Source organism: Protopterus annectens, chromosome 7.part1, assembly GCF_019279795.1.
Source record: "Protopterus annectens isolate FY-2018-M chromosome 7.part1, PAN1.0, whole genome shotgun sequence".
NCBI lineage: Eukaryota > Metazoa > Chordata > Ceratodontiformes > Protopteridae > Protopterus > Protopterus annectens.
In genome coordinates this window covers 304,593,976-304,620,240 of record NC_056740.1, presented here as the reverse complement: position 1 = coordinate 304,620,240, position 26,265 = coordinate 304,593,976, and the positions used below count along the sequence as shown (strand labels likewise).

The following is a 26,265-nucleotide window of genomic DNA, read 5'->3' as shown; positions in this document are numbered from 1 at the left end:
TTCGTCTCAAACCCAGTGAAGAAACCAACAGCGCGAGGTAGTCCTTAGGGAGGATGGCCATGTTCAACTGGTACTTGAACTATCACATGATGATGATTTTGATGGCGAAAGTAAATATGTCCATACGAGAAGGAACAGTTATAAGAGAAAAAGGAATGGTGGTGCTGCAAGCGCAAACAGGTGTTACTACTGTGTTTAAGGTGAAACTTTGTGAAGGAATTTTGGACTGTTCTAAATGGAACCATAATAATTTCTTGACTCGTGCAAAATACTTGTGCAATAGAGACTGTACGTCCTGGTCAAGTGTTTGGTGGTCAACAGATGTGAATGGATGGGAAACAAGTGGTGCAGTGATACCAGAGGAAGATAAAAGCAGGCAACAAAGAATAAAAATTGCGCATTTCCAAGGTACCGGAGTAGTTACTATAACCATTGTGTCATCACAAGAAAGTGATTCAGGAGTTTATGGAATCGGAGTGTCTCTTCCAACTAGAACTGATCCTTTGGGGACCCTCCAACTTAAAGTACAAAGCCTTAAGAATGTTACAAATAAAGCAGATTTTGCCTTCACAAAAGAAGAACAATTGTTACTCGAGACGGGATTCGTACACCATAATGAATGGTTATCTTGGGTTAGATATAGTACCTGAGAAGCACATCGTGAGAACTGTGTTTCTTGTGCTGAAGGTAAACAGCAATTAGCGACAGTCCCATTGATGCAAGATGAAGGTAACCTAACATGTCTGTTGAAATTATTCTTCAACAAAACTGAAGATAAATGCAAAGATGAAACTCAGCGTTTTCCGGTCATAAGCAAAGTTGAGAAACCGCCTGCAGCGATTTCCTATCCAGGTTCGCATATGTGCATTTCCAGAGATGGCACAGGGAAAAATTATGGCAATATGGGACAGAACTATTGCAATGTTACTGTGAATGGCAATGGGAATCCATTTCTGGAGAACCAAACTCATAGTTTAGCAGACGTATGGTGGTTATGTGGAGACAACAAACCCAGATCAAGGTTTACGATTCCCTGGAAGGGAACTTGTGCACTTGTAAAGTTGATTCTGCCAATCTACATTTTCCCAGTTCAAGCAAACAATTTCGTAAGAGAACTCGAAATAAAGCCGAAGTGGTTGAGTAGGAGAAAAAGAGAGGCACCGAAGCAATCTTTCGATAACGGTGTCTACATCGATAGCATTGGCGTACCAAGAGGCGTACCTGATGAATACAAAGCAATAAACCAAATAGCAGCTGGTTTTACATCCATCTTTGTCTGGATTCAACCTAATAAGAATGTGAACTGGATTAACTACATTTACTATAACCAGCAGCGTTTTGTGAACTATACCAAAGATGCATTGAAAGGAATTGCTGAACAACTGGAGGCCACTTCGCAGGTGGCATGGCAGAATCAAATTGCGTTGGATATGCACCTGGCCAAAGAAGGAGGAGTTTGCAAGATGTTTGGGACTTTCTGTTGTACATATATTCCAAACAACACTGCGCCTGATGGAAGTATCACTCGAGCTTTGAAAGGTTTGGAGATGTTATCCGAAGAATTGGCAGAGAACTCTGGGGTAAATAATCCCTTTACAGATTTTCTACAAGCGTGGTTTGGAAAATGGAGTCATCTCATCAGCAGTTTCCTGGTGTCCATTGGAGTCGCTGTGGCTATCGTGGTGGTATGTGATTGTTGTTGTATACCCTGTATCAGAGGTCTTCTACAAAGACTGGTTGATACTGCTGTTACGAAGACGATGCACCAGCAATTGCAACAGACTGGTGAAAGTGAATACATTGAAATGTGACTCTTTGCAAATGTTTTTGAAGTTTAAAAATTTGTCTTGCCAATGAAGTAATGTATGCGAAGAAAAATTTAGTTTTTACCATATATTGCTGAAATAAAAGACAAATAAAAGTGTTTTCAGGGGAGAAATGTTAAGAGAAAATGTTTTAAAAACATACTGTTATTTGTCTTTTTCTTGTTCTTGCAAAGTGAACATGTTATTTGTTGGGATATGTCTATCAAAGATGGGCCTCATCTGTGAACAAAATGCAGCATTGCTTATGAACCTGAATGATATCTGTTTTCTACATTTCAGAATAAAGAGATTTGGTTATAGCTCAGTGAAGCCTGGGATAAGGACGCACGGCCGAGTAAGAGTTAATTTACTGGGGCAGGCTGTGTGTCCTGGAAAATTTGAGCTACCGTTGTTGAATTTAACATTCTGTACTTCTTGAACATACTGTACTAGCTGTGGGTTTGAGGTAATTTGTGATAAACATGTTTATCCTATGTTTTTCATAGCCAACTGTCAACGGTCAGAAATGTAACAAAAAGTTGTTTTGCTTGCAGTATAAAAGTTGATGTCAGTAAACAAGTTGATCAGATCAGAGGAGATCAGATCAGTCCAGACTGGACATCTTGGCCAACATGCTGTGTAATCTGGTTAGCTGCTAATAAAGGAAAATTCATCGCCTGAGGCAGATGTGACTCATTTGAATTTTTTCTTCTGACACTTGTGTTACACTGTCATTAATAAATAATATACAGTTAGCTAAGCAGCATTCCAAAAAATACATAACAGTGAACTCCAGACATGAAAGACTTTACCTGTGTATCCTGGTTTACAGTTACAAACCAGCTGTCTTGAGCGAGGCTCCTGGTAGCAAGAAACGGCAAAATAACAATTACTATTTGGCCCTTCAGGACATGGGCATGGACGGCATGATTCTCCAGATCCCAGAAGTGGATTTCCATAGTAACCAGAGATGCATCTGCAGGCAAGGAAACACATTAGGTTCAGATGTGCAGTGCAAGCAGGGTCATCTACACACCTCTCAACCTGGAAACTTCAAAAATCTGGGCAAAGGCCTATGTATACTAGGTACAACTGGACAAAAATCTGGACACTGTTTAACATAAAATTTGCTTGCATAATTATGTAGCCCCACCTACTCCGGTGGAACTGTGGGATACCAACAGTCAAACACAAACTGAAGAACAGACAATATATTAAACACAAAATACAACCAGAACATTCTGTAGATTTGTAGGCTGTCCTCACTCCTTTTAGATTGTATTAAGTGTTTCTGATTAGCAGAATGGGTGGCTGGCTGTTTTCATTTAGTAATTTGCATGCAAGGACATTAAAAAAAATCTAGCTTGAACTGGTAAATTGGCTGTTTGCATGGCATCACAGAGGTGTTCCATATTATTTCACAAATATAATTACTTCTAGCGCTGCAAGTCACAGTACGCTCAGTGTATCCATTACACTGCACAAGCCTAATTTCTTAGTTTGACTCTCTGTAAAAGGACTTTCGGGGAATGTGGTATTAAGGCCACATTTTTGAAACTCCTAAAGACTGTGCAGCTGATGATATAACAATCTTAGAACCTGAATCTTGGATGCCTTAAGCTGCAGACTCAGTGTGCCAGTACAAATTAGCAACACAGTTACAAGACATATGCAATAAACTCATACAATCAGCACTTAATATGCACTGCCTGCTCTATTTTTTTCCTTGAACATGCCTTTACTGAATTCACAATTTATTAAACAGTATGTATGCAAAATCATCATCAAATCACATTACAATTAAATAATACTGTTTAAATTTATGCATTCACTTTTTATATAAACTTTTCAATCTTTTAAATTATTGATTTTTTTCCAACCAGTGAACTTTCATGCTATTCACCACTCTTTTATTTTTGTGTCATTTTCAACTTTCCCCAACATTCCTTTCTTCTCCATGTCTGGTTCCAGCTGTGAACGTAATGGTCCCACACCTTCCATCTAGGAGCATGCTTCTTGTTCTTTCCCCTAACAAGTCCCCCTACCTGCTTAAATTCCTGTTTAAAGCTTAGCACATCTTTCAAGGCTGGTTAATCTCCGATTACCATTTTCTGGTAATCTCTTTTTTGGTTGCTAATTTAATTAAAGTTAATAAGGCCTACTTATCACCTGACATTCTAGTGCCTCTAATACAACTTAGCAGGAATATCTCTTTAGTAACTTTGACTTGTTCACTCACCACCTTAAAGTATTTTGCAATGCATCTTTAAAATCCGTCAGCTCTACATGCTTCTAAAAAACAAACATACTCCCAGTTTCTCCTCTCACTCCTCACACACCTCCAACAGTTACTCTGAATCTGAGGAAAGATCCTCTGCAATCTAATCCAGGTATAAAAATATCTGTGCAAACATTTCCATGCAAGTAGCCTAAACAGTACTTGATTTAGCCACATGCTTAGAAATCCTGCACATCTTCCCACTACTGATCCCCTGTAATTTGTTCACCCAGCCTTTTCTCCCAGTCCTGCCTGACATCCCCTAATTGATTTTTATAGTTACCATGTATAATTCTATATGCCTTAATAATTTCTCCCTTTTTATAGCCCTATCTGTTCTCGGTTACATGAAATATTCCACTGGGGAAAGTCACTTGCCTATCATGTCTTCTCTCTGTTTCTTTGTCTATATTCTACTAGAATTTCTGTGACATTGCAGGCTAATCCTATTGTGCAATCCAAAACATTATTTTGCTTCCTCCTATTTTTTGTTTCTCCCTGGAAAATTTGCTCCCAAACCTTGGTTCTTTATCTATTTTCCTGTAATTACTTCAGTTACTTCCAGTGCTTCTTGCCTACTCTCTACCCATTTGATTGGGAACTTTTCAAATACTAGCTAACACTTTTACAAGCATAATGGCTTCCCTTTTTTTTGCCTACCCATGCTTCCAAAAAGACAATCTCTTACTGTATCTGGTTGTCTCTTTTTGCCTCATGATCATATCTTTCTATTTTGATTTATATCTCTCTATTTGTAGTGTCTATAATAGTCTTAACATCATAAACTTAAACTACCCTTTAAATCAGGCAGCCCCATGCCCTTTTGCTCCAGTGCTTTGTTTATCTTATCCCACTCAACTTTGGGCCAATTTCCCTACCAAGGAAATTTCCTCAGTCCATTATTTACTGCTTACTTCTTTACTGCTTACTCCCTTGTTAATAGACATACACCTGGCCAATCAACAGTATCAAGGAGACCAAAAACCTTCTCACTGCATGTATATTACAACCCAGATCCATATACAATAAAGTGCAGTTGTGCAAGTAAACTGATGTTCAAATGATGTTCAAATGATCACTGCTGCATTAGCTTTAGCTATATGAGTCATATCCTGCCAAGTACAGAACAGCTGGCCAGCTTCCAAAGCTTCAGGGCACGTTCCACATGCCCAAACTATCAGTCAGCTTGAGCTGAGCTGACTAAAAAGATAGGTTTGGGTGCCAAGTCCTTCACAGCATTCATGCCAATAGAGAGAGGGAGTATGAGTCCTAACAGGATGATTCTAGGAATAGCAAAAAGTAAATATTCACACCCTGGCATAAATAGCACACCAAAAAGCAAGGCTGAAGAAGGGAGTGGCTACTGCAGCAGTGATCACTCAAACATCTATTATTATGGTAAGTTTCCTTATACAACAATACTATGTTCATAATTTTGATCACTGCTGTCATGGCCTTAACTATTACCCTAGCTTATTGCAATTGGGAGGTGAAGGAGAAGGGTCCAGGAGCTCCTGGAGAATGGTGCTAGCAAAGCCTGTTCTAAACCCTGAGAAGGAATCAAGTTTATATTGCTTTGCAAAAGAATGTACAGAGGACCAAGTTACTGCTTCTAGAATACTTATAGAACCCAACCCTTTCCAAAAAGTCATAAATGAAGCCAAGGAATAGTTAAGAGTGGGTTTTGACCCTGCCTGGAATAGTTTTTTCTGGTGAGTATAACAAAAGGTAACAGTCTTAGAAAACCATTGGGAAATGGTCTATTTTGACACAGATTGTCCCTTCTTCTTACCTTCACAAGAAGCGAACAATTGATCCAAAGATCTGAAAGATTTAGGTCTGTCAAGATAGTACCTGAGTTGTCTGTGGACATCCAAGATATGGAGTATCATTTATCCTTCCCTCATTTTTAGGTTCAGGAAATAAAACAAGGAGATGGACAGTTTGGCTTAAAGCAAACTTAGATAGCACTTAATGCATAAACAAAGGATTAGTTCTCAAAGAAACCCTTTCGCAGTGAAAACGAGAAAGGGTTAACTCACCACAAAAGCTTGCAACTCAGATACCCTTACTGCAAAGGATTTATAAATCAGTAAAACTGTTTTTCATGTTAAGAAACTCAAGTCAGCCAGGTTACAAATGGAGCAAGTGTTAGTTTCTCTAACACAAAGTTCAGATCCCAAAACAGGCCACCAGTTTTCTTGGAAGCCCCTTATGGAAAACCCCTTTCAAAAACATTTTAATGCGAGAATGCACTGTAAGAGGGGGACCCATGCACAGGCATGCTGAAATGGCCAATAAATGAAACACTGTACATGATTAAGAAAGGCCACAGGAAAGCAACTTACACAAAACATTGTAAAATCTGAGAACAACTAGCCCTGAATGACTGTTGGCAATGTTGTTGGTATGAATGAGTGTTGGTAATGCTGTTGGTACTAACTAGAAAACCTTTTCCGTTTACTAATATATGATTTTCTAGTAGCAGGCTTGTTTGCCTCCATTAGTACCTGCTGCATGTACACATTAAATAGGTACTTAAAGGAAATTAAGACCCTATCATCCAGGCAGTCAGATGAAGTTGATTGGGGTTGGGGTGTATCAAACACCCCAGCTTTGTGTGAGTAGATCCATTCTCTCTGATGAAGCTTGTCATTATTGCCCCAGACCAATCCCAAAAGAAGAGGGAACCACTGTTCTCTGAGCTAGAAGGGAGTCATCACAATGATCATGAGGGATGTCTTCTGAATCTTCAGAAGTACCTTGGATATCAGTGGAAAGGGTGGAAAAGCAAACAAGAACATTCCTGCTCAAGGAAAAGAAATGGCCTCTGTCTTCCAAGCCTTCTTGCATGGGGGTTAGGAGGGTGGCTTAATGGCTAAGGTGTTTGCCTTACAAACCCAAAGTGCAGGGTTTGAGTATCACAAGGGACAATTGGCTAGGCTTAAAATGGCTCGCAAGGGCAGTTAGCTTAGTAATAAACTATGAACCTATGAACTATGAGTCCTGGGACAGAATCTTGCCAGCTGATTGTTCAGAACAGAAGCAAATGGGTCTACTTGGGGAACTCCCAACAGATGGATCAAATCTTGGAAGACCCCCCCCCATCAGATTTCCATTCATGATGGTCTGCACTTGTCCTTCTCAGTTTATCACCCTCACAATTTTGTTCTGATGGAATGCAGGATGCTTGCAGAGTGAGATAGTGCTGTGAAGCTATATACCAAGCTAACATGGCTAGTCTGCAAAGTGGGTATCTCCTGGTCCCCCCTTGCTTTTTGATGTACCACTGTAGTACTGTCTGTAACAACTTGAAGAGGTCCCTGAGAAGTTGAGTGCCTTGACTGGGGCAAGCATCTCTTTTATATTTATGTACTTGCATCTGTCCTTGTCATCTCACACACCTTGCACTTTTATCCCTCCTGAAATTGCACCCCAGGCAAAGTCCAAAGTATCTGTGGTGACTGACTGCTTTGGAGCAGGGAGGGAGAAGGGAGAACTGGATTTAGGGGAAATCTGCTGTCTCCACCATGTGATCTCTTTTCAGACAAACCCCAGCACTGGGATTTGAAAAGACAAAGGATGATGGTGCTTGGACCAAGGAGACTTCAGATACCACTATATCTTTCTCATGTTGAGTCTTCCCAAGGGTATCATGAGAATCATAGGTGCCATGAAACCCAAAATCCTGAAGTATTCCTTCTCAGTGATCAAAGTCTGAGTGGAAAACCTTAGCCTGCGGTGAACAATAACTGGAGCTAGACACTTTGTGAACACTGTTAGTTCAGTGGATAGTCCAAAGGGTACGGTACAGAACTGATTATGAAATTAAGACATACAAAACCTTAAGAAACACCTGAAGTATGGATGAATAGGTATGTGATGATAAGCATTTTTTAAACCTAGTGTTACCAAGAAACAGGAAGAAGAGGTTAACAGGTTGTGAAGTGATATAATTTTGAACTTGGGTACCATCACAAAAAAGTTTAGGATATAAATATCTAAAGCTGGTCTCCAGACAACTTCTTTCTTTGGGACTAAAACATCCTTGAATAAAAACCTTTCCCACCCAAGCATGTGTTGAAGTACAGGAGGAAATAGTCTGCTCTGGTGGATGAGGAATGTCACACTAGAAATGGGGGATTTCCTTTCACTGCCATCTGTAACATTAATGAATGATATTCAGAACCCATTCGCCTAAAACTATCTGTTGTTGAAAAGAAAAGTGGAGATTCAGACTTTCTTTAGGGGAAAAGGGACTGTCAGGATGAGGGGTGGGAAGCAAGTTTCCTTAAAAAGCCATTCTGACTTGACGCGCTGTCCTTGGTTTTGGGGGGGGGGGGGTCTGAATTTGTTTTGGTTCCCTCCTTGCCATTTCTTTAAACATCTGTTTACTTATAATTTGTTGAGACTGTTTATTTTTTGGCAAAATTAGATGAGGGTTAGACAATCCCTTAGGAAAATTTGGAAAAGGAAGGCCGAAACATCTTTAGAGTTTCCCTGAATCAACTTACCCTTTTCATCACATTTTTTTAATAAGATCTGCAGTACAGGAACTGCAAACTAAATCTCTAGCCAAAGGAGAATTTCAAAAATGAAACTTAAATGCTTACCATAATGATAGATCCATGTTGTTTCATTTTCAACTGGTTCAACGTTTGGGTTGTGAGATCCAATCAGATCCCAGCCTTAGCACATTCTTCTAGAGCTGTGGATCTGAGGTTCCTACTCCTCTCTGACAAAACTACTTAAACTGATAACTTACTTTAAATTGTATTAAAAAAAGGAATAACTTGATGTATTTTTCCTTTTAACTGTTTATTTATACTGTCAGACAACATAAAGTACAGTTTTGTACCTACCATAAATGTAGATGTCCGAACAGGATAGCATCTGCAGTCCTTACAAATGGGTTGTCCTGTCGTCAGGCAGCCCTTCGGTCGGCCGGATTCCAAAGTCTGGGTCTGGCCTCGGCTGGTGTCGCACTTCACCCGACGTCATCACTGTAGGTCTTCGGGTATAAAGGCATCAGCCGACGCCATTTTCCTCAGTGTTTCTTGCCCCAGATGCCAGTTGCCCTCCTGGATAGCTAAATTTTTGGATAAATGCCAATGTTTCCAAAAGAGTAGTAGGCAAACACAAAAAATAGGCATGTATGTACATATATACAAACAAATACACCATAAGAATTCCCCCCCCAGCTAGCTATTAGGAGGGTAAATACCCTAGGAGTACCACAGAGGGGAAGGAGGGTGGGTAATCCTGACTGCAGATGCTATCCTGTTCGGACATCTACATTTATGGTAGGTACAAAACTGTACTATGTCCTTCAAGGATGCATCTGCAGTCCTTACAAATGGGTAGAATACCATAGCCAAACTAGGGGAGGAGGAAGAAGAAATTATGGTGTAGTTAGGATCCCTTGCAAAACAGCAGTGGCAAACCCTGCTCGGGATCTAGAGTATAGAGGTAAGTTATAATGCTTGGCAAATGTATGCACGGAGGTCCAAGTAGCAGCCTCTATAATGTCCTTGGTAGCCACTCCTCGTAAGAAAGCTGTGGTGGTGGCTGTAGCCCTTGTAGAATGAGGCCTTATGTTCTGTGGAATTTGCTTTCCATGGTAGGAGTAACAGAATCGTATGCAATTTCCTATCCACTTGGAGATTGTCTGTTTGGAAATTGCTTTTCCTTCCCTTCCTGTTGCATATGCTACTAGTAGCTGGTCAGATTTTCTATTGCCCTTGGTTCTGTCCAGGTAGTAGCGCAATTGTCTATGTACATCCAAGGTATGCAGCAGTCTTTCCCCCCTATTCTGTGGATTGGGAAAGAAGGTAGGTAGGTGGATTGCCTGGTTTAGAGACACTCTGGATACCACCTTAGGCATAAATGTAGGATTAGTTCTCATGGACACTCTATCTTGATGGAAGATTAGGAAGGGTTGTACTGCCATTAAAGCCTGTAGTTCGAAACCCTTCTTGCTGAAGTAATTGCCAGCAGGAAAGCAGTTTTCCAGGATAGGTGTTGTAGATCTGCTGTTGCTGCTGGTTCGAATGGAGGGAGTGTTAATTTTTCTAGCACAAAGTTCAAGTCCCATGCTGGTAATGGTGGTTTCCTAGGAGGTTTTACATTCTTAATTCCTCTCAGAAACTGCCTGAGTAGAGGGTGTGAGAAGACAGGGGGATCGAAGCTGTATTCTGCAGAAATAGCTGATGCATGTATCTTGATGGAGGAATAAGACAGGCCTGTATGGAGAAGCTCTGCCAAATACTCCAGGATGTTGGCAATATCTACCTTTGACACATCTTTCCCTCTTTCAGTACTCCAAATGACAAACCTTTTCCATTTTCCCGCATAGTTCCTGCTTGTTGAAGGTCTGCAGGCCTCAAGGATAATGTCTTTAACCCTTTGGGATAAATCTGGGTTAGTTGCTGTTATGTAATGTTCCAGGCAGTCAGTTGCAGAGTTTTCAGGTTTGGATGCAGGATGTTGTAGTCGCTCTGAGTTAACATCAAAGGAATCAGGGGTAGTGTCCACGTTTCCCCCGAGACATGCTCCTCAGTAATGGATACCAATGTTGTCTTGGCCAATTTGGAGCTATCAGAATTATCCTTGGACGTTCCTTTTTGATTTTCAGTAGTACCTTGTGCATCAAAGGAAGAGGTGGAAATGCATATGCTGTCAGGCCTTTCCAACTGAAGGATAGAGAGTCCACCTTCCAAGCAAGTGGGTGGTATGTCCTTGTGCAGAATTTCTTGAGCTGGTGATTGAGTGGGGATGTGAATAGGTCTATTTGTGGCATTCCCCATTTCTTTGTGATGGCCTTGAAGATGTCCGGGTGTAGCCTCCATTCGTGAGCATCCGAGGTAGTTCTGCTTAACATGTCTGCTAGGATGTTTTCTTTTCCCGGTACAAATATTGCCTGTAACTGAATGTTGTAACTCAGAGCCATAGTACATAGGTCCAGAGCCATTCGGCATAGGGGGTATGAATGAGTGCCTCCCTGTTTGTTGATGTACCACATGACTGTGGTGTTGTCTGTCCTTATCATCAATTGGCCTTCTTTGAGGAATGGTTTGAAATTTTGGATTGCTAGTTTTACTGCCAGCATTTCTTTTTGATTTATGTGTAGGTGCAGCTGATCTGGAGTCCATAAGCCTTGAATGCACTTGTCCAGCATGTGGGCCCCCCAACCGAGGTCTGAGGCGTCCGTTGTGATGGTTTGGCTTGGTTGAATGCTGTGGAAGGACAAACCTGGGTTTGACTGGCATGCCTGAGCCCACCATAGGAACTCTTGTTTCAGGCATGGGATTAGTGGTATTTCGGTTTCTAGGCTGTGTCTGTGCTGAAACCATAAATTCTTTAGGTACCACTGTAGCTTTCTCATATGCAGTCTGGCATGGGGGACCAGGATTATGCAGGATGCCATGAAGCCCAAGGCCTGCAGTACTTTCCTTGCTGTTAGTTTGTTCTGCTTTGTTAATGCCAAGAAGTAAAGAGGAAGTTGTTCTTGTTTTTCTGCAGTTAGGAATGCCATCTGTTTTACTGTGTCCAATTCTGCACCCAAGAATGTTCTTGTTTGGGATGGTATCAGTCTTGACTTTTTTAAATTGACTGTGTATCCCAGGGCTTGTAGTAAACAAATGACCCTTTGTAAGTCTTGTGTCAGCTTGTTTTTGTTGTCCGCTTGTATCAGGCAGTCGTCCAGGTATGGATAAATTTCGATTCCCTGAAGCCTGCAGTGAGCGATTACTGATGCCAGGCATTTCGTGAACACTCTGGGCGCAGTAGATAAGCCAAAGGGCAATGCTGAGAATTGATAATGCTCTGATCCTGCAAGAAATCTGAGGTATCTTCTGCAATATGGTCGTATGGGGACGTGCAGGTATGCCTCCTTGAGATCTAGAGTTACCAGCCAATACTCCTTGCCCAGCATGGGAAGAAGTTGCTGTAGGGTCAGCATTTTGAATTTTGGAACAATGATGAATGTGTTTAAAGCGGACAGGTCGAGAATAGGTCTCCAACTTTTCTCTTTTCTTGGTACTAGGAAGAGTCTGGAGTAAAATCCCTTGCCCTGTTCTGTAGGTGGTACCCTTTCCACAGCTCTCATCTTTGTTAATTGAGCTATTTGTTTTAGAGCTTCTGCCTTTTGATTTGGTGGCAGGTTTGGCATTCCTCTTTTTATTGGTAAGGTGTGGAAGTGAAACCTGTAGCCTTGGTTTATAGTTTGCAAAATCCACTTGTCTCTTGTAATATATTGCCAGTTTTTTGAAAATAAGGCTAACTTTCCGCCTAAGGGTGCTGCTATTTGTTCCCTGGTAGGCGGTGTCAGAGCCAAGTCACTGTGATTGTCCTGTTGCAGTGGTAGTGGTTGTATCTGTGCCTCGTTGGTTATTGCCTTGCCACTGGCGTCCCCTGTAGGCACCTCCTCTGGATTGATTTCTGCCTCTTGAACGCCTATTCCTGCCTCTCTGTGTTTTAGAGGAGTCTGGAAAGGACCAATTTTTGGAAGGCCAGTTCCTGCTAAACCTTGGGGGCTGAACCTGTAAGAAATCTTTAACTGTTTGTACAGATTTTGCCTTCTCTTCCATTTTCTTCATTACCTGTTGGGCAGGAGATCCAAATAGACTGACCTTATCCATAGGAGCATCTAATAGCTTTGCTTTAACATGATCCGGCAAGACCTGTTCTTTCAGCCATGCATGCCTTCTTATAACTGTGCCAGTCATGGCTGATCTAAATGAAGCCTCCAGTGCATCATAGCCACATTTTAAAGAATGGTTACTAACCTGCTGAATGTTATTCACCATTTCTAGAACATATTTCTTATCTAAGGAATCATCAGAGGACAGTTTCTTGGTTAACTGATCAAGCATAAACTCTTGGTATTGGATCATATGAAACTGACAGTTCAAAGCTCTAGCTGAGAGAGTAGCAGAGGTGTATACTTTTTACCCCATCTCTAAGGACCTGGATTCTCTTTCAGAAGGGAGAGGGTTTTTCGCTGAGGTCGAAGCTACTGCCTTAGGGCCCTGGGAGATAGTCTCAGGATCTGCAAAAGGAGCCTTGTATAAGTGGTGGTGAGTGTCCGGGACCCTGTAAAACCTATCGGGCTTAGCAGGGGCTGGAGGTAAAGTATCAGGAGCAGTGCATGCATCATTAAATGCATCATCCACAACAGGAAGAACTGGAGGTATAGCTAAAGGCCTATGTTGCGGTAAGTGTAAAAAGGTCCTAAGCCTTTTTCTTGAATCTGAGAAATCTTGACCCTGCCATTGGAATTGCTCTCTCATGGCATGTAAGGTTTCCCCAAAAGAAAATTCCTCTGGTGGAGAGGCAGAAGGAAACGATTCTTCTGCATCGGAGTCTTCATAAGTAGAAAAAGGAGCCTCTGGATGGTCTGTATTGTCTGTATCATCAGAAGAGTCATCTGAGGACACTGGCTCAGGGGGCTCTGCTCTAGGTCTCTTTTCTGGAGGTTGAGAGGCCCTGTCTGGGTGAAATTGGGATCCCCTTATTAAGGAGATGAGATCCTCTGCCAGAGTAAGCATTTGGGAACTGGAACTGGGCCTGTGAGAGGGGGGCTTAACAGGCACAGACTTTGCAGATTTGGCTGCTTTAGCCCTGGCAAAGGCCTTTATAGACATGGCTGCAGGAGGCCTAGCAGCCCCACGTGCTGGAGTAGAGACATCCAAAGGGATGGTGTCCGATAATTCTTGAGAAACCACAGTAGTAGGCAAAACTTCAGAGGCCGTTTCAACTAGGGTTGAAGGGGCCTCGGTAGTAGTCATGGATTCGGCTGAAGATTGACCCGTTTGCTCGGTTTCGGCCGAAACCGAGACACTCGCGGCTTGCTTAACCGTGGTTTCGGCCGAAACCGCGGACCGCGAGTGTCGGTCCTTCTCTTTGCGTTTCTTAACAATTTGAGTAGTCGGAGGATCCGACGGCATAATGTACGCAAAATCTGAGCCGAAAAACTGTTCAGCAAACTCCGACCGACGCCTAAGTGTTCGTCGGTTGAAGGAAGCACAGGCTAAACAAGCTGCTACGTCGTGGTCTGGGCCTAAACAAGGTAAGCAGTAAGAGTGGAAATCTTTATGAGGTATTTGTTTCCCACAAGTTAAACAGTTATTCACTTTTTCTGACATCGGCTGAGGCAAGAAAGAGTCCCCAACGGGGTACTTAGCTTTTTAGAAGTCTTCGAAGTAGTATTCGGTAGAAGTAATCTCTGGATCTGACCGACCGGCACTTGCGAACAGCTTCTGCTTCGGGCGCCACGCGGCAAGAAAGACTGAGGAAAATGGCGTCGGCTGATGCCTTTATACCCGAAGACCTACAGTGATGACGTCGGGTGAAGTGCGACACCAGCCGAGGCCAGACCCAGACTTTGGAATCCGGACGACCGAAGGGCTGCCTGACGACAGGACAACCCATTTGTAAGGACTGCAGATGCATCCTTGAAGGACATCCCAAAGCTATGACAGAAACTGGACTTCAGCAGGATACTTAAGCCTCTACCTCACTGCTATTGAAGCAGTTACACATGCTGGCATAGTTGGCTAAACATGGCTTTCCATCTGTTAGGAGACCAGTGGGCTGCAAGTCTGACTGCTAAATGGATTCCAGTAAAGCTCTTTTTAATAGTTTGTTGAACAATACAAGTAATTTCTTAAACATTAAATGATAAAAAAACAACATTAAACTTTGACACTTCCAGACACACAGGAAGAATGTTAAATTACATTTAGTTATACATTAATTTATTAAGCTCCAACAAACTAGAAATACTATAATTTATGCTACACGCCTACATTCCAAAGTTACTTTTAAACAGGAAACAGCTTTACTGAATCGTCACTTATGACACATGCAATCATACATTTATATAAAAGAAAACAAAGCATACTGAAATATTTTCAGTTGCAAACATTACATATCATATATAATCTATGCAATCACTGTCCATTAAACATTACATATCTCATTCAATTCCTGCTTTCCCTTAAACCTCATTCCTCCACCAAAACATTATTCTGCATGCACTGTTCCCACAATTCTATGTAAATTGTTCCTCCATTTTTCTAAAGATCTCACTTCTAATTCTTTCATCCCTGTTACTATATTTACTAAATCTAGTATAGTTGCTTTAGCCTTTGGTGTCTATTTTCTAGTAATTGCTTTTATGGCAGACACCAAAATTAAACTCAACAAGTCCTTACTATGTCTAGGCAATTCCTGTTCTGTATCACAGCTCAAAACAAATCAATTCCTTAGTTATACCAAGTTGCTCATCCAGTATTTCTGACAGAGTAGTCTGCAGGGAATTTTTAAAGTCTGCCAACTCATTACATTACTAAAAAATATGTTCCCAGTTACCTCCTTCTTCACCACACCTCCAACATTTGCTATCTACCTGAGAAAAAACAATATCTGGTGTATGCTTAGGGTATAAAAATACCTATGCAAACACTTCCAAGCAAAGATACTAAATCTTCCAAACTTTGTTGCACTTTTTGGGATATATATATATATATATATCCCAATATAGATCCCCCACTCCTCTTTGCCTATACTCTGATATCAATCTTTGATAGGGAAGGCAATCTCAAGCTTGCAATCCAAATGTGTTCTTGGCGTCTTCCTATTCTATTACCTTTACCTCTCTAAATATTAACTCCCAATACCTTGGTTCTTCTACCAGTTTTCTCCAGTAAATTTCAGCCATCGCTTTCCTATTCTCCCTACCCCCAACTGCAATCATCCCTATCAGAAGAATCTCCTTTCTACATTCCCGTGTTGGCTTAGTTCTTAGAACACTTTCTGCCACTTTATGAATATACTGTTCTGTATGGCTACTGTTATTCTCTTTAAGAATCTGCATCCAAAATCCTAGTCTCTCCTTATTTCTTGAGCTTCCCCTCTGTTTCATCATCATCCTTTTCCACACTGAATTACAGCATTCTGCTTGTGCTATATATAGAAGCCTTAGCTGTATAGCTCTGAAATACCGCTTAAAATCACATAGTCCCAAACCACCTTGTTCTCGTGGAAGGATCAACTTATCCCACTTGACTTTTGCTCTCCTCCTCTCCCAGATAAAATCCTTCAATTCTTTATTAATTTTTGCATCTTGATATCTAGATCTGTAAGGCAGAGTTTCTAGTTTGTCAGTTTTTGTAGTATTTTTTGTGTAGTCTCTTCCCACATATCCTTAGCTGCCATAATAGAATCCTTTTTAACCCATATGAACCATATGGGTTAAACCATATGAACCCCTCTATGAACCATACTCCTAAGTACTACATTTTATCGTGTCCCCATAAGTATGGGTACTGCTGAAGTAATTTGTATGTGGGTACATAGTCTACAGCTATTGGCTTTGTTTTATTGTCATTAATTTTGAATCCTAAAAAGACATGAAACTGTCTCAGAATGTTCAACAACACTGAAATATCCCTTTCTGGTTTTATCAGGTACAAATAATATCTGAAAATAAAGCCAACTTTTCTTGATTACCATATCAATTATACCCTTGAATATTTTTGAGTCCCTTATTTTCTTTGCCAATGGTTCTAAATATGACACAGATAACAAAGGGGAAAGATTACACCCCTGTCTGGTTTCTGTGACCCTGCCAATCATGCCTTTTAAACTTGGTTGACTTTTTCGAAACAGTCACCAAGGCCATTGATGAGGGAAAGGTAGTCCACACAGCCTACCTCGACCTGGCAAAGGCTTTCGACACAATACCCCACTCAGGTATCATTGAAAAACTCATCAGCTTAAATGTAAACCCATACATCACAAGATGGGTTGCAAACTGGCTAAGTGACAGAACCTACAGGGTCAGAGTTGCTGGCGCCATGTCAGACTCAAAGCCTGTCACAAGTGGTGTCCCACAGGGCTCATTCCTGGGCCCACTCTTGTTCGGCATCTACTTTTCAGAAGTACAAGCAAACACAGGAGGGTTATGGCTGACAAAATTTGCAGATGACTGCAAACTGGGCGCCATAGTCGAGAACACATCTGACACAGATATCCTTCAGAAGGGTCTCATAGAAACGGATAACTGGTGCCAGAGCCATGGCCTAAAGTTAAACGCCAAGAAATGCATAGTCATACCCTTCGGGAAAAACAAGGTTACCCCTAGCTACCATATAGGTGGCAATCCACTGAGCACAGAAGAGGTTATCAGGGATCTGGGGACACAGGTTGACAGTAACCTTTCGTTTGACACTCACATTGCTAAAGTAGTTAGAAAGACCTTCTACATTGCACACCTGATCATGAAGGGATTCACATCTAGATCAAGGGAGGTCATGGTCCCCCTGTACTCATCACTCATCAGACCAATGATTGAGTACAATGCCCCATTCGGAATGTATCTGACCCGACACCTGCAGCAGCTGGAAAGGCCCCAAAAGTTCCTCACCAAAAGGATAAAGGGTCTCAAAAATATGTCTTATGCTGCCCGACTGAAAGAACTCCAGCTCTATTCAGTCGCTTACCGCTTGCTCAGAGGTGACCTGTGCCTGACATACAAGGCCATGTCCAACCCAGAATTGATGAACATGCTTCACCTCAAAAAATCTAGATCCCTCAGAACTACAAGGGTGGGAGACTTAAACCTTGACACGGTTATTAATAGGACGTGCTGGAGGGACAGATTCATCACCCAGAGACTCCCTATGCTGTGGAACAAAATCCCGGTACATGTGAGGCAGAGCACCTCGCTGGCCTTGTTCAAGAGAAATCTTGACCAATGGATGGGAGATCGCAGATATACCCCAGGGATTACCTCAGTGTCACTGCTTGACAGAGGCACAGCAAAATAATGGGCATAGTTTCCTTCAAACTAAATGTGTGGCGAAAGCCACAAAACTCTGGGCTACGCTTATAAATGCCCTTTGGCAGATAGCCTAGTATGAACCTATGAACCTATGAACTTCAATTTTCACCTCATATATCCTCCTAATTAACCTTACTATTGTGTCAGAGAATGCAAATCCTTACATTGCCCTACTTATACACTCCCATTTTATTCTCTTGAATGTTTTCTCTGCATCAAGACCCACCAACAACAGTGGTATTTTCTTTCATTCTGCTTCCCTCTGGATAATCACTGTTCTATTAATGTTGGCAGATGTTTACCTCCCCTCTACAAAACTACAGTGATCGATATCTATCAGTTCTGGCATTACTTTTACAATTCCTTTAGCCATTCTAGCCATACACTTTATAATTATGGTTTATAATCAAAATGGGTTGATATGAAGCTGGATCTAATGGGTCTTTACCGTCTTTAGGTATTACAGCCACCACAGCTTTCTTCCAGGATGATGGTGCTTCTCCTCCATTTAAAATACTGCTTTATCACTTTCTTCCCTCTTAGCTTCCAAACTTCCACAGGAATACCATCTATTCCTGGTGACCTTCCTGTAGACCGGTTATACATCACTATTTTTATCTGATCCCCTCCTATCCTATTAGTAATTGAGCCTCATGTACCTCTAACCTTGGCATATTTAATTCTTCCATAAACATTTCCATTTGTTCTTTTTCTTGATTTCCATATTTCTTTGAAGTATATAGATTTTCATAACATTTCCAAAATGTTTCTAATACCTCTTTTCCTTTTTTAGGCTTCCTAAACTTGGCAACAACCCTTTCTACCTTCTGTTGATTGATCTGATGTGTTAAAAGATTTTGTGCTCTGGAGTTACTATAAAAAATGTTGCTAAACAGCAATTTTTCTAAACCCATGCTTATTATCCACACTCTGCAATTGTGCCTCTTCTTGTTCTGTGTGATTTCCCCTTATTCTGCAATAGTTTAACAGTTGTCAGTCCCTCTAAATAATTCCTTAATCATATCTGTTTTTCTTTTATTTCTACCTTATTTTGAAACTCCACTTTCATTTTATCATTTTATCTTACTCCCTAGATATATTTTTGAAGACATTTCTGTCTTCCTTAATAACTCCCACATAATTTGCATTACCCATTCCTTAAATTCCTCTCTCTGTTTAACAGATAGGTGGGGAAGTGTCAGTGTCTTATTTTTATTGCATTACCTTGCATTTTTATTTATTATTGGCGTATAATTTGAAGTAGTTATGGGATGCATTTCAGAAAAAGAAGTTATGTACTTACTAATAACGTTTCATATGGGTTTCCCATTTTCATTCTTCAACTGATGGGTTCAGATTTGAGCCCTTGGATCTGACTCTGCCGCTGTAAAAGCTTGTGTCACTCTTGAACTCTTGAGTTTCTCCCTTACCCAGAATGCACCAACTCCTATTACCTCAGATCTTGTTTGCAGAGTATAGCAAAAGAACAGAAACTTTACTGTTGTGCAACAATCTTAAGCAGCATTAGAGCACAGATGAAGTTGGCATAATGGTTATGGCGTTTACCTTACAGACACAAGGTACAGGGTTCGATTCTCACATGGGGTAATTGACTAGGCTTAAAATGGCCCACAAGGGCAGTTAGCTTAGTACTAACCTATGAACCTATATCTGGAGCCATACAATGCTAGGGGAAAGACCTCAAAAGATTCACTCTGCAAAAAATATTTCTGGTTGGGGGTTGATGGGTGGGGAGCAGAGGAAGAATGAAAATGGACAACACAGATGGAATGTCATGATAAGTACATAACTTCTTTATCTGATGATGTCAATTTTCATTCTCTCCTCAACTGATGGGACAGAGTCCCCAGCTACTGGAATCCCAGAATGGCATCAAGGAAGGATATTCCTAAGCTCCACTGAGTCAAATGATGCCCTACTTCTAGAAGCTAAGTCCAGTTGGTAATGAGAGATGATGGTGTGAGGTGAAGCCCAAGCTGCTACTGCACAAATATCATCCATACAGGCTCTTGAATGAATAGCTGAAGAGGCTGCCATCGATCTTGTTGAATAAGCACACTGCTGCTTAGTTAAAGGAAAGTTCAACTTATTGTAAATAAAGAAAATGCAATTAGTAAGACATTTTACGAGGGACACTATAGACTTTCAGCAAAAGAAACAAATAACTGATCTGAATTTCTGGTCTTATGTCCTGTGTAAACAGAAACACAATTGTCTATGCACATCCAGTGAATGCAACAAATATTCGCCTTTGTTTGTATAATATGGAAAGAAAACTGGTAGATTGACAGTTTGGTTAATGTTCTAATATGATATTATTTTGGGCAAAAAGGATGTATTTGTTCACAGTGTAACTCTATCCTTATGAAAAATTAGGTATGGAGGTTTTACTGACAAGGCCTAAATTTCTGAAATACGTTTGGCAGAGATAATGGCCACCAGAAACAGTATTCCAAGATAGAAATTTTAGATCGCAAGTATATGCAGGTTCGAAGGGCATAAGGTGCAAGGCTTGCAGTAATAATGTTAAGTCCTACAGTGGCATAGGCTCTTTAACGGGGAGTTCACAACAGAAGTGTTCCTCGCAGAAAGGCCTTACAAGGTTTATGGGAAGCATAGGAAGAGCCATCAAGGCCAACATGGAAATTGGAAATTGCTGCTAATTGGACCTTTACTGTGGAAGAACTGGTCCCTTGATTAAAAAGCAATAACAAGAATTCTAGGATAGTGTGAATTGGAGCAGAAAATGGTTCCACATTACTTTAAAGTATACAGTGTACAAATCTTTTCCATTTGCTAGCATAAACTTTCTTTGTAGATGGTTTGAGTGAAGTAATTAGACTCGACAAACAGGAAGAGAACATAGGTTGTCTGGCTATTACTGGAAATGGAGAAATCTTGCAATCAGCTTGAGATTTGGAAGGTCCGGATGAGTCATGTCTGTTGGATAAGACAGCAGGTCCTGCACTGGATTCAGAATCCAGGGTTAATGGATTAAATGAGGCCAAAGGTAGGGGAACCAAATTTGTTGAGGCCAAAAGGATGCAATAAGAATGACCTTGCTTTTCAACCAGGCAGCTCTCTGAAGGAATTTTGGTATTAGTGGGATCGGGGGATTTGCATACAGTAACCTGGGGGATCCAATCGTGGAGAAGAGCATCCCTCGGTGACTCCCCCTATGGGGGGATAAGGGCAAAGTAGCTGCTGCACTTGTTTTTTTAGAGGAGATGCAAACAGATCACAGCAAGGCTGGCCCTACTTCCAGAAAATCATTTCCGCTACTTTCTGGTTGAGGGACCATTCATGAGGTAACAGAATGCACTTGCTCAGTTTGTCGGCTATCACGTTAGACTTCCCCTGAATGTGCATTGCTAAGAGAAAGCGGTTGGAAGAGAGATTGCCCATTGCCACGCAGTTGTTCCAAATGGGTCCACCACATCAGATTTTTCTGGCATGAGTTGGTGATTTATATTTGAGCATCCCGTGAAGAATCCTCATGTGGAATCTGGCCAGTGAAACAAGGGTTATTGCTGCCGCCATCAAACTTGGCACCTGTAGGACTAGGTGGGCTGGGACTGTGGTACTGCAAAGTATCATGCTGACTTGCGATCTTAAAGTTCAAACTTTCGAGAGAGGAAGGGGGGCTATTACTAATCTTGTGTTGAGTAGTGCTCCTATGAACTCTATAGTTTGAGTTGGTTGAAGATGTGATTTTTTTTTTAATTTATGGTTATGCCTACCTATGCACAAGTGTGGATTACGTCTTCTCTTGCTATGATGAGTTGATGCCTGGTTGAGGCAGAGATGAGACAGTTGTCTAAGTAAGGAAACACCTGGAATCTATGCAATCTCAAGTCAGCTGCTATCACTACTATGAATTTGGTGAACACCCTGGGGGCTGTGGTGAGACCAAAGGGGAGTGCTCTGAACTGGTAATGACTGGCTCCCACCCAGAAGCGTAAGAATTTCCTGGATTGTCTGTTCATTTTTATGGGATAGCATGCATCCTGAAGATTTACTGAGCACATCCAGTCATCCTTTTCCAAAAACAGAAGAATGGACTGAACCATGATCATCCAAAACTTTGTCTTCTGAATAACGTTGTTCAGATTGCTGAGATATTGGCCTCCAGTCCCCCTGTTTTCTTTGGCACTAAAAATAATCTTGAGTAAGTTCCAGATCCTTTCTAGTCTGGGGAACCTCTTGGATGACTCTCTTGTTTAGCAGCTTTTTGTATTTGAATAGCAGCTTGTTCCCTCTGACTGGGTGAAACATCAGGGATTTTCCCGGATCATATATCCTCTGGATACGATCCTCTGCATCCAAATATCTTTTGTTATTTCTAGCCAGGCTCTCTGGTGCAGGGATAAACAACCCCCAGCTGCTTCCAGAGGAGGACAAACTTGAGTACTCTTGAGTGGTCCTCAAGGATGAATATTCCAGAGTACAGTGGAGCCAAAAGCTGATCTATTCTTAGGTAAGATCTTTAACTTGTAATGAGCGATAAAGGTATGAGCACTGCACCATGCAGTTGCACAGATGTCATCTACGGATGCTTTGAAACAAACAACAGATGATTCAACCATAGCTCTGGAGAAGTGAGCTTTAGGTTGCTTGGGTAATGATAATCCTTTATTCTTGTAAACAAAGACAGTGTAATCAGAGAGTCAACTGGCTAATTTTATTTTTGACACTGCTTTGTCCAATTAGGCTTGGAAAAGGAGACAAACAGTTGTTCTGACTTTCTTTGTTCTTTACTTCTGTGAATGCAAAATCTGAGTTGGCTGTGAACGTCTAATAAATGGAGAATGTATTCTCTCTTGTTAGAAAAATTTGAGATGAAGACTGGTAGATTGACTGATTAAGACTTGCTTCTGACTCTACTTTAGGCAAGAGGAAAGAGTTAGGTTGAAGGGATACTCTGTCCTTATGAAACATTAGGTAAGGTGGCTGGGAAGAGAGTGCATGGAGTTCTCATACCTGTTTAATTGATGTAATGGCGACCAGGAAAAGCATTTTCTAGGATAAATACTTTAACTCTGCCTTGGCTGAAGGCTTGACATGGAACTGGGTAAAGGCTTGAAGAATAAGTGTAAGATCCCAAGATTCCTGAACACGAGATGGAAGCAGCAAGGTGCCCTTAAGAAAAGCCTTGCAAAATTTCAAAGAAGCTAGAGGAAAAAGAAGTTATGTTCTTATCATAACATTCCATTTGTGTTGTTAATCTTCATTCATTCATTACTGATGGGTCTTGTTTCCATCCTCGGAACCGACTCTGCTGATATAACCATTTTGCACCAGCCAAATACTCTCGAGCTAAATCTTACCCGTAGTGCCCCTCTCCTCATCTCCTCAGATCAAGTTTGTTCGTAAGGATAGAAAAGCAGAGGCTTTATCTAAGAAAATAGCCTATCAGGTAACCAGGACCAAATCCAAACCTCCAGGAGTCTTTCAGAGGGGGATAGGAGGGTGGAAAGTAATGAATAAATGAAGATCAACAACACAGATCGAATGTTATGGTAAGAACATAACTTCTTTATCTGATGTTGTTAATCTTCATTCATTCCTTACTGATGGGACATAGTCCCTAGCTACTTTATGTCCTGGGAGGCCCTATGGAAGGATATTCCTGAGCACCATTGAGCCAAAGGATGCTCTTCCCCTGGAGACCATATCCAATTTGTGTTGAGTAATAAAGATATGAGGTGTTGCCCGAGTAGCTGCTGTGCAAATGTTGTCCGTAGCTCTAGAATGAAAGGCCACTGAAATGGACACTGATCTGGTAGAATGAGCCTTGACTTTAGTTGGTAGGGTTATCTTGTTTTGTTGGTAGACAAAGGTAATACAATCTCTTAACCATTTTGATACAGTGACTTTGGAAACTGACTTGCCCAATCTTGGACCTGAAAAGGATATAAACAGCTGGTCCAATTTCCTGAATGATTTGGTTCTGTCTAAGTAAAAACATAATTGTCTATGTACCTCTAGAAAGCAGTATTCACCTTTGTTAGAAAAGTTTGGGAAGAAAACTGGAAAATCAATGGACTGGTTGAGATTTGAATCTGAAATAACCTTGGGCAGAAAGAAGGGGTTAGTCCAACATGATACCCTCTCTTTGTGGAAAATGCTGTATGGGCGATTTACACACAAAGCTTGCAACTCTGATATTCTCCTGGCTGAGGTGATGGCTACCAAGAATACGGTCTTCCAGGATAAAAACTTAATGTTGCCGGTGGCTGAAGGCTCAAATGGTGGACAAGTTAACATTTGTAAGACTAGCATCAAGTTCCATGGTTCAATGAGATCTTTAAGAGGTGGTCTCAAATGCATGACTCCCTTTAGGAAGGTTTTGCAGAGATGGTGGGACATTGATGAAAAATCATTAGAGCCATTATGAAAACTGGAGATAGCTGCTAAGTGTACTGTGATGGGAGAGGGTGTGACTCCTGATTGAAGTAAAGTTGACAAGTATTCTAAGACCTTATGGACCGGGGCTGAGAAGGGGTCTAGTCCTTGTTCTTTAGCCCACATCACAAACCTGTTCCATATACTATGATAAAGTTTCCTGGTGGATGGTTTATGGGAAACCAGAAGTATCCTTCACACTGTGAAAGACAGATTATTCTGCCTAGCAATCAGTGGAAGTGGAGAAACCAAACAGTCAGTCTGAGACTCAGTAGCTTGGGATGGACCAACCAGCCCCTGTGGATGAGACAAGAGTCCTAGGGTTGGATCCAGAGTCCACGGGAGGTGAACCAGGTGAGACCACAGGAAGGGGAAACCAGACTTGACAGGGCCAATAGGGTGCAATGAGGATTACTTTGCTTCTCAACCACTGTGCTTTCTTTAAGAAGGGCAGAATGAGGGGAAGGGGAGGAAAGGCATAAAGTAGACCTGGGGACCAGTCACGTATCTGAGCATCTCTCGGTGACTTCCCCTGAGGGAGGATCAGGGCGAAGTAGCTGCTGCATTCGTGGTTCAAGGGAGAGGCAAAGAGATCGCAGCAAGGCTGGCCCCAATGATGAAATATTTGTGTCACTACTACGGGATTGACAGACCACTAGTGAGGCATCAGAATATTCCTGCTCAATTTGTCTGAATCACATTGGAGTTCCTGGGAATGTGCATTGCTAACAGAATGTGGTTGGAGTCAATTGCCCATTGCCACAATTTGAGGGCTTCCGACATAATGGGTAAGATCTGGTTCCTCCTTGCTTGTTGCTGTACCAGACTACTGACACACTGTCTGATTGGATAGCAAATGACCCTGACAGGAGGGTCGCTTGGAATGCTTGCAACCCAAAAGCACTGGCCTCAGTTCTAGGATGTTTGATATGCAGATTGGCCTCTTAAGGGGGACCAAGTGCCTTGGATGGTTCTTCCATGAAAATTACCCCCCTCATCTTATCAGGGAGGCATCCATGGTCACTGTGGCTTTGGGTTGAGAGGGTGAAAAAGGACAACACCATAACTCCTCTTCTGGTTTCATCCACCAATTTAGATCTTGTTTGCATCGATGTGTTATGCGGACTGGGTAAGACATTGGGTGTGTCATTACGGACCACTGACATGCTTGGAGCCATTGAAGCAACCTCATATGGAATTTCGCTAGTGGGACGAGTGTGACTGTTGCCACTACAGAACCCAGAAGTTGTAAGACCAGTCAGGCTGGAACTAGGTGTTGAAAGAGTATCTCTTGGAGTTGAGATCTCAACCTTTGTAACCTGTGATGAGGTAAAGTGACTAGGCAGGATTTTGTGTCGAACGTCGCCCCAATGAACTCTAAGGATTGAACCAGTACCAGCTTTGACTTTTCCTTGTTTATTTAGATTCCTGGCATGTCTGCCCAGTTTTAGAGTACAGAATACGGTTTGAAGCAGTACACTCTTGTTTGGAGCAGTAAGGAGCCAATTGTCTAGATATGGAAACATGCAGAATTCTTGCAGTCTCAAGTGAGCTGTTACTACTGCCATGCATTTGGTGAACACCCAGGGGGCTGTGGAGAGACCAAAGGGCAGTACTCGAAATTGGTAGTGACTGGCTCCCAGCCAGAAGCGGAGATATCTTCTGGATCATTTGTCCATTTTTATGTGGGTAATACGCACCCTGAAGATCTATGGAGCACATCCAATCATCTTTTTCCAGAAATGGAAGGATAGACTGAACCGTGACCATCCGGAATTTTGTTTGTCTTACAAATTTGTTCAGAATGCTGAGGTCCAAAACTGGCCTCTGGTCCCATCTTTTTTGGCACTAAAAAGAACCTTGAGTAAAATCTGGATCCTATTTTGTCTGGTGGGACTGTTTGGATGACT

The 26,265-nt window shown here is 41.6% G+C and overlaps 1 protein-coding gene across 1 annotated transcript in view; it reads right to left on the bottom strand.

The window, feature by feature from the left end:
- The window catches only part of LAMB2 (laminin subunit beta 2), a 3,750,789-nt gene that overhangs the window by 923,780 nt on the left and 2,800,744 nt on the right, over window positions 1–26,265 (bottom strand). Inside the window, exon 20 of the mRNA XM_044078730.1 lies at window positions 2,618–2,781. Within this exon, the coding sequence (XP_043934665.1) occupies window positions 2,618–2,781 (164 nt within the window). The remainder of the gene's footprint in view (window positions 1–2,617; window positions 2,782–26,265) is intronic.